Below are 12,230 nucleotides of genomic sequence, written 5' to 3'. Positions count from 1 at the left end.
TAAACATTCATGCCCCTTATACAGCGAACAGAAAAACACAGACTATGACTGGCTCTAATGAAAATTTAATCACGGTGCGGCAGTGGGAGCTGACAGTGAGCCCCGGGAGGTGACAGGCAGAGGGGATTCGGATGCCTCGCAGAGCCGCGGGTCTCGGGGAGCCACCCCTGAGCAGTCCCAGTGCCCGCATCCCTCAGCATCGGTCGGAGCGCAGGCGGTGAGGATGGGTGACCGAGAGGCTGAGCACACCGTGCCACGGACAGAGCTAGAGCAGATCGCCAGCAAAATTTCAGATCTAAATAAATGGAGAGAGATTTTTAGTTTCCATGGGTAAGATTTTTATTCTTCTTCATTATCACATGTTTTCAATTCCAGGTGGTTTTTCTAGTATAATTTTTAAAGTTATGTTTTATTACAATACTTACGTGAGAAAAGTCTTCCCATACTCAGTAATGCAAGTACTACAGCCTTTACTCTTCCTTTCTTTTGGGGTTCTTTTCTGGCTGGTCTCCTGTTTCTTCAATGCCTCTGTTGGGTTTTTTTAATTTGTATTTTATTTTCCTTTTTCAGTTCGGAAATCAGTCATACAACTCATCAGGTAACTGTTTGTCTAAAAGGTAACATTTTGTATCTGTCTAGTGGTTTTTGCAACTGTTCACCAGGTTAGCATGTTGAGGAAATTGCACATCTATATGTGTAGCACAGCAGACAGTTTATGGAGATTTATTTCTTATGCTCCTCCTTTAAGAAACACGCATTTTCTTCAGGTATTTTAAAGGAATGTCTTCCTGATCTCAATCAAAGTGGCAGAGTAGTCCAACATAAATTAAGTTTTCTGTCTGAAAGTTACGGTTTTCATGGTCAGCTTTAGAACAGGGGAAAAAAACAAGCTAAGGCCTCTTAAATACAAGTATTTGGAAAACCTGCTGTGTCTTTTGGTTGGAAAGCACTGAAGTTTATTCCCTGCAATTCAGACAAACACAACATTACTTTATTACAATCATTAGCTTGTAGGGTCTTATCTGTAATGACTGAAAAAAGCTGGGAGTCAAACACACCAATGCTCCTGGCAGCACATCTCCTGCCTCCCCTGCCCCTCTCTAAGCTCATTGCCGGGTCGTTGTGCCCACCCCACTGGGAATACTGGGGAGGGGGTAACTTCGGGCACACGCGAGGCAGCAGCATGGGATGATGCACCATCCGCTCCTCTCTCTGTCCAGCGAGGCCAGGGCAGCGCTGGCGATGGAGCACTCGGAGCTGGAGCCCCCGCGGGGACGCGGCCGTCTGACCCCCCCTGCGCCGTCCCCAGAGCCCTCCTGGTCCCTCCAGACACGGGCGGCCAGCCCATCTCCTTGGAAATGGCAACGGTGAGCAGGCCTGCTGAATTAAGCATGAGCTGTAATTTAACCTTGTTAAAAGAAAGAAACGCGGGAACCTTACCTGGCGTTGCGGGAGGCTCAGAGCATTGATGGGCTGAAGGCTGCAGCCTGCTGTTAGCTGTAACAGAAAGATATAATCGCAATGATTTATGTATGAGACTTTTAAAGTACATGGTTGCAACACAACCTTAAAACTGATATACTATAATTCTCATTAGATAACAGGTCAAATGACAAAGCGTAATGTTTCCCTGCTCTTTGGTGCTTTCCTAGGGAATAGCCTCAGAACAGGAGACAGAAGTTGGGAGATCAGCAAGGTATTGCTACTCTCCCCCAAATACCTGGTTCCGAGAGCACTAGTGAGGGGTGCCTGCTGCCCCTATGAAGAGCCTTCACCAGAGGCTCGGGGGGGTTCTGCAGGTGATGGCAGAATGGGCTCGTGCCGGCCTTACTGCCCACGACCTCCCACACCAAACCAGTCTCACGGCACTTCAGCACAAACTTAATGAAAACCTCAAGGGCTTTAATACCGGAGGTGAAAGCCTGGACAGGGCTGTGCATCCAAAAAGGTCCTGAAAAGTCCTGAAAAGATTTAGATACATAGCCACGCTTACCATCAGCTTCACATGAATCCACCTTCTCCGGTTCATGACCCACTTGCACAAATCACCCACATTGGAGGCAAAGCAATTTTTAACGGGAAGAACCATGATGTTTGTTTGGTTTACTTTGCTCAGCGAATACATCATTCACCAAAATTAAAAATACTTAGGAAAAATGTTCCAGGTGGGCCCAGGCAGTGTCCACAGACTGGAGGTGGTGGGGGGTGAGTCCAGGAGAGAGGTTCACCCCCCGGCCACCCGCACCCAGGCAGGTCCCTCACACCACCCAGTGAGAGAGGGAGGGGGCAGCCGGGGCCATCACCCCGGCAGCCGCCCTGGTGAACAGCACCCGCCTGCCCTCCCAGCCACGTGCTTGTGTTAAAAGTTACCCTAAACGAAACTTACTGGCAGGGTTAGAGATTGCAAGCATCTCTATTTTAGGTGGAAGCCACGTGATTTTTTTTTTAACTTTCTCTTTTAATTCAGCTGCCAACCCGAGAGCTGGCTGTGCATGCCTGGACGGGTCCTGGACACGGGACACGTCAGCGATGGCCGTGCCTGCCGTCCAAGGAGGAGGCCACAGGCAAACCCTCCTCTGCCTCCCACCAGCGCCCAGCCGCCCCAGCCACTGCTGCACGGGCACCGTATAGGGGGGCTGCATGGGCAAACGTAGATGTTTAATTCTGTCCCCAGATGTGTCGCTGGTGACAGCGAGTGCCTTGCCCAGGTCTTCCCCCAGAAGGTGTAGCGTATCCAAATGTAAATTATTTACACACTGCAACTGTACTTCACAGGAGTGGTTGAATGCTGAGTGAAGTAAATGACTGAATTAACTGCAAACATCACCTTTGCTTTGAAATTATGGAGCCTGCTTCTCAGTAGATGATTTTACACTGCTCTGGCCATGAGCGCACACGCTGAACCTGTATCCCGAGGCCCCTCTGACATTAAAGAACCTCGATGACGCTGGGCTGTGAAGGTAGCTGAACCCAGCCCGTCTTTCTCCTCCTCCGCAGAGCCTGCGAAAGCTGCTATTTGGAAACGTGTTCCACATCTTCAGCTGTGAATGGACAAGGGCATACTTCAGGTTTCGCGAGCCGTACTCTGACCTGGCCTATGCTTTGGAGGCAGGAAAGGTAAATGTTGCAGCGCAACAACTGGCACCGTCTCCTCAACGTCTCGGACACTTGCGGGAGCTGCCAGCCAGCGCTGGGTGCCTCAGCACTGCACACACCTGCTCCCCGCGCTCTGCACGCCTGCATTCTGCACGCTGCATGCCCGCACCCCACACCTGCACCCCATGCTCTGCATGCCTGCACCCACACTTGCACCCACACTTGCACCCCACACCTGCACCCCATGCTCTGCATGCCTGCACCCCACGCTCTCCACGCTTGCACCCCATGCCTGTACCCTACGCTCTGCACACATGCACCCCGTGCTTGCACATCACGCTCTGCATGCCTGTACCCCACAGTCCGCGTGTCTGAACTCCACGCTCTGCTCACCTGCACCCCATGCTCTGCTCACCTGCACCCCATGCCTGTACACTAGGTTCTGCACGCCTGCACCCCACGCCTGTACCCTATGCTCTGCACGTCTGCTCGGCTGAGCCTTCTCCACAGGGGCTTCCAACTGCAGCCACACTCCATAGCTGTCCTGAGCAAAGCTCCAGCTGCCCTCGCAGTGGAGATGCTGAAACGTGTCTGGAAGCAGGATGAACTGTCCTGATCGAGCAGCGTGCTGCAGACACAAACTTTAAATACGATGGTATTAAATGCTTCCAAGGTGAAGGCTCAAGAGAGAAGCAGCAGGTTGCTGTATGTGGGCACAAATAAGTGGTACTTGCCTCGTTTGGGGGGGAATTAGAGTTACCTACTTCTTACTGCCCCATCTGGAAATCAAACAGGTGAGTTTACTTACACTTTCATTTACTGAAAGAGGGAGGTTTTCTTCTTCCTTATTTACCATCATAATACTGGCCCCCAAAAAGCAGAAGCCCCCAAAAAGAAGATACACACTTAAAATTGCAAATACTCTTAACCCTCCAGGAGGCTAAAATGCTTTTTACCAATGCAGGTGAATCTCTCTGGGTTCAGAGGCTCTGTGGCTGCAGAGAGAACGACAGCCCTGACGTGCGCAGCCAGCATGGCTGGGAGCAGGCATGGTCACCCTCGTGCACTGCCCCACGTCAGCCCCACATTGCCTCAAGACCCTGGTCCCTTTGCTGTGAGGCTAAAGGAGAGAAAAAATAAGCCATGGTGCTTCTAGGCGTATGTGATACCTGGAGCTCAGAGCCCTTCCCTGCGGCTGCAACGCTGCAAGGGAGGGACCCCTGCCCGGGACCTCCCCTCCCCAGGAGCACACAGGCAGGGCCACCCTGGAGTCTTTTCTTCTAGGAAGGCTTCTTGGTTATAGGCATATAAGACCTCTTTCAATTTACTTTTCCATTTACCTCAGGAGCTGTCAACAGCGCTTCTGAATTCCCATGGAGAAAAGAAAAATTACCCTCCTGACACTGACAGCAGGATGGCTCACGCTGGCCAGGGATTGCTGCTATTTCCTGGAGACTGACATGCTAGTTCAGGCTCCTTAGCACTGGGGAGTGTTGTCTTTCTGTTTCTAGGGGGGAACAAGAACCATTCTGATGGCTGTACAAGCACACATCATCAAATACCTGCTTTTTGTAAGAAACACAGAATATACTCACCTGGAAAGGTAAGAAGCTGAGCCTTCCCATGGGACATATGGAAACTCTTTCCTTGCATTATTTGGACTAAGACAGACTAGCACCAGCCTCTAAGTTCAAACAAACCAGACCCAAGTTCAGGTGTGCAGCTACAGGTGGGAATTTGCACACAGGAGCAAGCCTTGTCCGTCTCCCAGGCAAGGCTTTTTCCCACCAAAAGGTTTGGGTTTGTAACGGCGGCGCTTGCTCCCTCGTCCCGCTCCCCGGTGCCGCGGTCCCAGCCTGCGGCAGCACGTGGGCAGCGTCGACGCTGCGCGGCTGCTCGCCAGGCTGCCGGCCGACGCCGGCCCCGGGTGCTGAGCGCACCGCGGGCAGCGTTGGGAAGGGGAAGGCAGAGCTCAGCCCCGGGTGCCGGGGACACCCCCGCGGCAGCCCCAGCCGGGATGAAAACCCCCGCGGCAGACGCGTCGCCCCCAGCGCGCGGGAGCCACGTCCGCGCCAGCAGCGGCGACGGCGACGGGCGAAGAGTGGGAAGTTGAAGGACGATGGGCACGGCTCGACGCGCAGCTGCCTCCTCCACAAATCCCCTCGGGTCTTTGCGTTCCCACCTGTGGCTGCACGGTCCTCCCGGCCACCGGCCACCCCAGGCAGGCCAGGACCTCTGGGGTCCAATCCAGCCCTCCCTGGGAAGGGGCCCGTTTCACACTCAGGTTCAGCCTCGGGGCTGGGGTCTCTCAGCATCCCCGAGGACGGACCCTCGCCACAGACCCCCCCAGCCCCCCGCCCCTGTCTCCCGCACTGCAGGCTGTGCAGGATCAGCCGGCAGGAGCAAGGGGAGGCGCTGGCTGCGGCCCTGGCAGACACGCTGTGGGCAGCAGGAGGAGATGGGAGAGCGGTGGTCTGCCTTGTCACCGCAGCTGTCCGCGTTACGCCAAGCCGAGACTACAAAGCCGACAACTTCACGGAAAGAGTGAGTACAAAAACGCCTTCTGCAAACAGGATTTTGTTTAAAGACATGTTTGGCCTGAAATTTCTCAAGGCAAGCAACGTCAAATCTCATAAACCTCTTCCCTAACTCACGGTACACCACAAATTGTGAGCACTTCAGACCCACATTCCAGCTGCAGCCTGTAAGATGCTTCCGCCTCCTCACAGAGGCTTTAGGTGAGCCCAGAGGCTGCCATTCCCTTTCATTAAAGGCTGGTATTTCTTCTACTGTAAAAAGGAGAAAGTAGTTAACGTAAAGGTGTTCCACTAACTCTTTGTATAGAGCTGAACTCAGTTTAGGAAGGGGCAGAGTAGACGCTTGCATTATTCTTTCATTTGTCTAAAGGAAACACTGGATTAAAAAGCTCGACTTTTTGATATAATTAATGTCTCCTTTACAACATCTTCCCCTACACTCATGCCCGACAGATCCAGCTGTTTGAGTTCTCTGAGAAAGCAGCAGCTCAGGAGTTCATCTTTGACCATATAAACTGTGTAAGTATGGGATATTTGCTTTATTCTGGTTATTTTTTTTGCTTACTTACATCTTATTTCCCATTCAAAAGTGGACCTCATAGAGATCAATGGTATCACCTTCAGCAGGACATTCAGACTGTTAACATACAGTTAGTGCATGGATCAGTTTTAACTTTTCCTATCCTGCTCCCACTAAAATCCCTGGGACTTCACCCACCAATAGCAGCACTCTCAGTCCACAAACGCTGAGTAAACAGCAGCAGCATTTTGTACATTACACAAATACAAAATACAGTTCCTTGCAACTTTAGCAAAAATCTGTGAAAAAAAGTGTACAAAACCAGTTTAGCCAATGACTGGAAATTTCTTCTTTCTTTTTTTTTCACCTGATCCTATTCAACAATATTAGTTACAAAATCTTCCCAGAATAACACCTTACTCATTTGGCTCAACATAGTAACCTAAGGTTGTATTAAAGCAGAGGAATTGTTTTAATTAAACATCATATACCTGCCATAATTCCTCCCCTGTGATAATTATTTCTTGTTCCAGTTCAAAGGCGAAGGAAGTCATGGAGTGATCCTATTTTTATACAGTTTAATTTTCTCTAGGACACTTGCAAGGTATATTTCCTTTTTTAAACATTTTCCTCTAGTTTAGTTACATCTTCTGAAACGGTCTTTTCCTTGTTTTACTTAAACGTCCATTCTTAGTCGAATGTGGGGAAGCAGCTGTCCAAGAGGCAGATGCAGCTGGCTGGTTTACAGCTACAGATAATTGTACACCCCGAGCATCTGCCTGCACATCCAGGAGCAGGCAAGGAGGGGCAGCAGAGAGGAGAGAAACCCTCTGCATACACCGCAAAAACAACGCACTGTGTAAAACCAGGAGTTATCCCACTGACGGCAATAGTCACTGTCACAGTCAATTAAACTTAAACAGGAAAATCACAAGAAATTTATTTAAAAACAGAATTATTCTGCCAGTGTGACTACGCTGGCAGAGGTGACTGATATGGTCTTTCTAAACCTGATGTAATTAGATTTGGGTAAAGATGCTTTAGAAACATACAGAGGCGTATTTATACCAATAGAAACCATGATTTATACTAATGTGACACTATGATAGCTATTTAGCAAAAAAATTGCACCGCTACTTCAAATAGTTGTGTTCAGGCTACACCTGGGTGCAACGGAGGCCATCCAGCAGTAATTGCAGCGAGGGAGATCCCGGCTCCGTCTGCGGGGGGTTTGAATCTGACCCCGAATTTGAATTTTAATGGGAACAGATCTGAAGTGCAAGAGCTCCAGCTGAGCATAGAACTGCTGTGTCAGGATAGCACTACTGTGGCAACAGCAAAGAGAAATAAAGGAGTCTTCGGAATTTCCTCATCTTTGCTGTTAATCAGACAGGGATGTACAGCAACCACCTCAGGCACCGATCCGGATGCTGCCGTAACACTTTGTGCTTGGTCATACAGGGTCCAAGAAGATTTAGACTGCGCAGCAACTCCTCTGTTAAAATTCAGTTTTGGAAACATCACCTGTACACAGGTAAGATTAGCCTCATTTCTCAAATTTTCTTCTTTTACTATCATTACATTTGATCTCCTGTTACTCCAATGAAAAAAAAGCATAAGGCCACAGAAGAATATTTTGCAAATTTTAATCGTGACTGTCCATTTACAAAATGGATGACAATGATGATAATAACAATAGTAATAAAGCCACAGGTAGTCTGGCGTTCCTCTGCTCACAACAGGCACGACAGAGCTGGGAGCGGGACGCCAGCTGCCATTTTGCAGAGGCCTTTTTCCCCGCTGCCTCGTTGGCGTGACCGTGGGCCGTTTCCCCGCAGGCCGTGCTCAGCCTCCTCCTAACGGGGCGAGCGAGCCCGCACCAGCTCGATGGCGGCCAGGAGCCGGGTCCCAGCGGCGCGGGCGTCGAGGCATGGCGGCAGCGGGTCCCGGTGGGCTACCTGCGCTGGGGCAGGGCGCCGGCGGAGCGGCAGGTGAGAGCTGGCACGGCCCCGCGGCCGGGGGGCCATACCCACGCGCCAGACGCCACGGCTTCGGGGACAAGGACGGCATTGAACGCCGGGCTTCACCCCCTCTGCCCAGGTGTGCCCTTGGCTGCGGACGCCCCGGCTGCCCGTCTGGCTGTGCGGCATCTCCGGCAGGCACAGCGTTCTCTTCGGGACAGACAGCCTGCTCCTCTCCGACTGGAAAAGGGAGAGGGTCTTCCACCTGTACTTCTACAACGGGCAGCAGGAGCAGACAACAACAGCCCATCTAACGATAGGTACGCACCCAGCTTGCCGGGGGAGGATGTGGGGTATGGATGTCGCATACGGACCACGCATAGAACCCTGTATGTGTACAGCTAGGTGGGTCTACTTACACTACAGTTCGATGTTCTGTATTTAATGTATACATACGTACACTGTATATGTTACTAACGTATTGGGTCTGGCTGAGATGGAGTTAATACTCCCCACAGCAGCCCTCATAGCACTGTGCCCTGCATCAGTAGCTAGAAAGGTGTTGATAACACACCAGTGTTTTGGCTACTGCTGAGCAGTGCTGGCACAGCATCAAGGCTGTCTCCCCAACATTTTTGCCCTCCCCTCAATGGCAGGCTGGGGCATGGCAAGATCTTGGGAGGGGACACAATCAGGACAGCTGACCTAAACTAACCAAACAGATATTCCGTACCATATGACGTCAGCTCAGATATAAAAGCTAAGTAAAGGGAGACAGAGGGGGGGCATTTTGTCTTCCGGAGCAACCACTACGCGTACTGAAGCCCTGCTTCCCGAGAAGCGGCTAGACATCGCCTGCTGATGGGAAGTAGAGAATAACATCATTTGGTTTTTTTTTTCTTTGCTTTCGCGTGCGCGACCTTTGCTATCACTGTGTTAAACTGTCCTTATCTTGACCCATGAGCCTTTTGTTATATTTTTCTCCCCCCCAGCTGAGGAGGGGGAGTGATAGAGCGGCTTTGGTGGGCACCTGGCATCCAACCAGGGTCAACCCACCACACTAACCTTTCAGGAAAGTGAGCAGCCTCCTCCGAACAATAGCGTAAAAAGACACGAATAAAAACCTGGCTTTGAAAGGACCCTGGCCATTTTGGAAGGCGTAATGCTCTCAAGCAGGTGGCCCATTGCTGGGAAGAGCTATAGGAGTGTTTTCTATAGAAGTAATAACTCCCGAGTCCCTGCGTAAACTCCGGTTCAGTGCCACCCACTCCCCACCAGCCCCCAGCTGGCTCCTGGGGATGGTGGGTGCTCAGCACCGGGCGAAGCTGAGGCCGTGCCGTCCTCCAGTGCCGGGGGTGAGCGGGGCTCCGGTGGGCAGGCGCCGGGTGAGCCGCCAGCGGGACAGAGTCCATCCCACCCGTGGAGCACGCAGCGGGGGTGGCCACAGGGCTCATCTCCCCAGGCGCAGAGCCCGCGGTCTCGTCCCAGCATGGGGCCCACTCAGGACTTCGCCATTTCTTCCCCTCCTCCCCGATGTGGCCAAAGAGCTTGTATTGGGGAAGGGACAGTTCTTCAGGACACAAGATGCAGCTGGTGCTTCTGCATTAAATACTTGATACGGATGTCCTGTTTAAAACTGTGTTTCATCTTCCGTTGCTGTTAAGACCCCATCAGTCCAATATGCATGCTCTGCTGACTAAGTGTCCTAGAACAACTAGTAGGAGAAGGAAAACCCACAGACACCCACCCCTCCCATGGGACAAATCCCAGGAGAGGGTGTTCCTGTATAAAACAGGAAGCAGAACCGTTTCATGATTAATTCCAAATTTGTAATAAACCTACTTCTAATGCAGTGATGCTGGCATGCAGGATGGGTTAACAGCCTGTTTTCAGCATCTAACTTAGACTTAAGTCGGTATTTTCCTGCCCAGCAGCCAGGTGCTACCATGGCCCTCGTTCCCCTCAAGTTTTAAATCCACACCAGGAGGAGTGAACTGCTCCTTGTAGTATCAATTGGGTTGCAAACCAGGCTCCATGCTTAGGATGCGAGTTTCTTGTTTCTCTGTACCACTGTGCACCATTTACCTTCACTTTGTGAACGCCCAGCCCCTTTACCTTGCTCTCCTTTCACTACAGCATTTAAAGTAAAGTAAGAAACTTGAAAACATTACACTAAAGGCTGAATTTGCAGGAAAGAAGGGTGAATCAAGATTCACAGTCATGATAGGCAGCATGGCCGCAGATAAGGATGTGCATATGTGTTCAGAAAACAATATGCAAATGTACCCTGCAAGGAATCGAGAGCTGTATTTATAGCACCTGTATTTCCTGAGATGGGGGCCCACACAGCGGGGGGGGCAGCCCCCACCAGACAGGGGAGGCCGAGTCAGTGCTGCCCCGAGCTCCCTCCTGGGGCAGGGTGGGCAGCACACCTGCAGCAATCCAGCCAGTTCTGCTTTTAACCTTTTCAGAAACTTTTTTGAGGGGGTTGGGTTTTTTTAGACTTTTTTTTTAACTGCGTTTCCTTTTCAGACACTCATTCGCATCACTGGGAAGAGGACCAAAGTGAAGACCCAAGCAGGCCAGAGAAGAGACGTCCATCCGTGGAGATGGCAATCAGGACCAAGTGGGCAGGCGCGACCGTCAGCTGGAACGGGACAGACCCCTTCTTCTGAGGAGTCCCCACATCTCCCAGTTGCTGCCAACTCCACCAAACACTGTGGTCTGGAGGAGAAAAAACACTTTCACCCATAAAACAGCCTTCAGCACCTGGAGCGCTGTGAAAGCCTGCGCCCCTGAGGAACAGTCGCTAGCAACACTACCTTACTGCACACATTTTCCAGGTGGTAGGATGCAGGTTCTTCTGCTTCCCACGACAGCTGGCAGAAAAAGCAAAGAGAGTGGGAATTTGCCTTTCTCCGTGCCAGGCAGAGATGTTAGAGAATTCAAGGTGTCTCTTGAGTGCTGTGGAAATGAAATCGATATTGAGCATTGACAACACTGTGTGCATCTAATTTATTTAATCCAGTGTGTGCAACTAATTTAGCTGTTTGCAACGAGTAAGGTTTCCTCCCAGCTCCCTGCAGCTGTGACTTCTGCAGCCGGGTCTCGCTCCTGCTTCAGCGACAGCTCAAGTGCAGACCCCGGCTGGGTTGGCTCACAGAGCTACCCTGCATCCCACGCACCAGCAGGGAAGCACAGCTCGTACATGGGCACCGAGGCAAAAGAAAGCCTCATGAGGTGCTCCTTGCTGTGATTTCAACAATTTTACTGACTCTGAGTGTGGCCAAGTCCTGGCACCTGTGGCAGCCTGGCAAGCACGGGCAGGGCACATTGCTCCTCACTCACGTTAACCACTTTCCACCTCCTTTTTTATAGACATCACCCAAAAAAGACCTATTAGTCATACCAAAATGTGCGTTGCTGATGACAGCTGTACTGAGAACAACAAACCTTTCTGCAAGCAATCCAGAAGTTTGGTTTAAATGATTTGATCTGAATTAAAAAGTGGTCACAACCAGCCTGAGATTCAGCCCGGTCAGGGCGAGGAGCCCGCTGGTGAGCAAGCTAACATGGGGTCTGCGCTTGTCATTACCTCCCTCCCCCTTCTTCAATTTCTGCTGAATTCAGAGCTCCCCTGAGCGCGTGGCATCCCCGCTGCAGAGCTGTGGTTCAGCCGAAGCGCTGCAGCCCCCCGGCACCCGCAGCCCCGGTGACACCGTGACAGGCGTGCCACCGCCACCCAGGCACGGGCACCACGCAGAAGGGCCTGGGGCAGGGCTGGCAGCACCCAAAAGCTGGGGGGCACTGGGGAGACGGCAGCCCCCAATGCCGGCCGCAGAGCTACCAGCACAAGCCAGAGCCAGAGGGTGCTGGCAGGTGACAGGCAGCCTGTCTGCAGGCAGGAGGGCACCCTCTGCCCCCATCCCACCAGAACCTCCTGCCAGACTGGGGAGGACACGCTGCCCACCCAGCCGCACCGGGGGCTGCCCGCGGGGGCTGCACGCTGACTTTCCTGGCAGGTAGGGAAGATGTCAGCTCTTCCCTGCGTGGATGTGCCAGCATCGGTTAAGTCTCGGCTGGCGCTGCCGCGTCCCTCCCAGCCACCCACCCACC

At 51.9% G+C, this 12,230-nt stretch overlaps 1 protein-coding gene across 1 annotated transcript; it reads left to right on the top strand.

Annotated features, from left to right (window-relative positions):
• The first annotated feature begins 223 nt into the window (after nucleotides 1-223).
• MINDY4B (MINDY family member 4B) lies at nucleotides 224-11,097 on the top strand. The gene is made up of 12 exons (XM_075033172.1): nucleotides 224-330; nucleotides 571-598; nucleotides 1,221-1,367; nucleotides 2,998-3,117; nucleotides 4,608-4,699; nucleotides 5,475-5,640; nucleotides 6,087-6,152; nucleotides 6,687-6,757; nucleotides 7,615-7,687; nucleotides 7,992-8,144; nucleotides 8,254-8,434; nucleotides 10,647-11,097. Exons 1-12 carry the CDS (start codon nucleotides 224-226, stop codon nucleotides 10,787-10,789), a joined length of 1,347 nt encoding a protein of 448 aa, XP_074889273.1. The 3' UTR covers nucleotides 10,790-11,097.
• Nucleotides 11,098-12,230: the final 1,133 nt, after the last annotated feature.

Source organism: Buteo buteo, chromosome 7 (genome assembly GCF_964188355.1).
Source record: "Buteo buteo chromosome 7, bButBut1.hap1.1, whole genome shotgun sequence".
Classification (NCBI taxonomy): domain Eukaryota; kingdom Metazoa; phylum Chordata; class Aves; order Accipitriformes; family Accipitridae; genus Buteo; species Buteo buteo.
The sequence above is the reverse complement of the archived record's forward strand: the minus strand, read 5'-3'. Positions and strand labels throughout refer to the sequence as shown.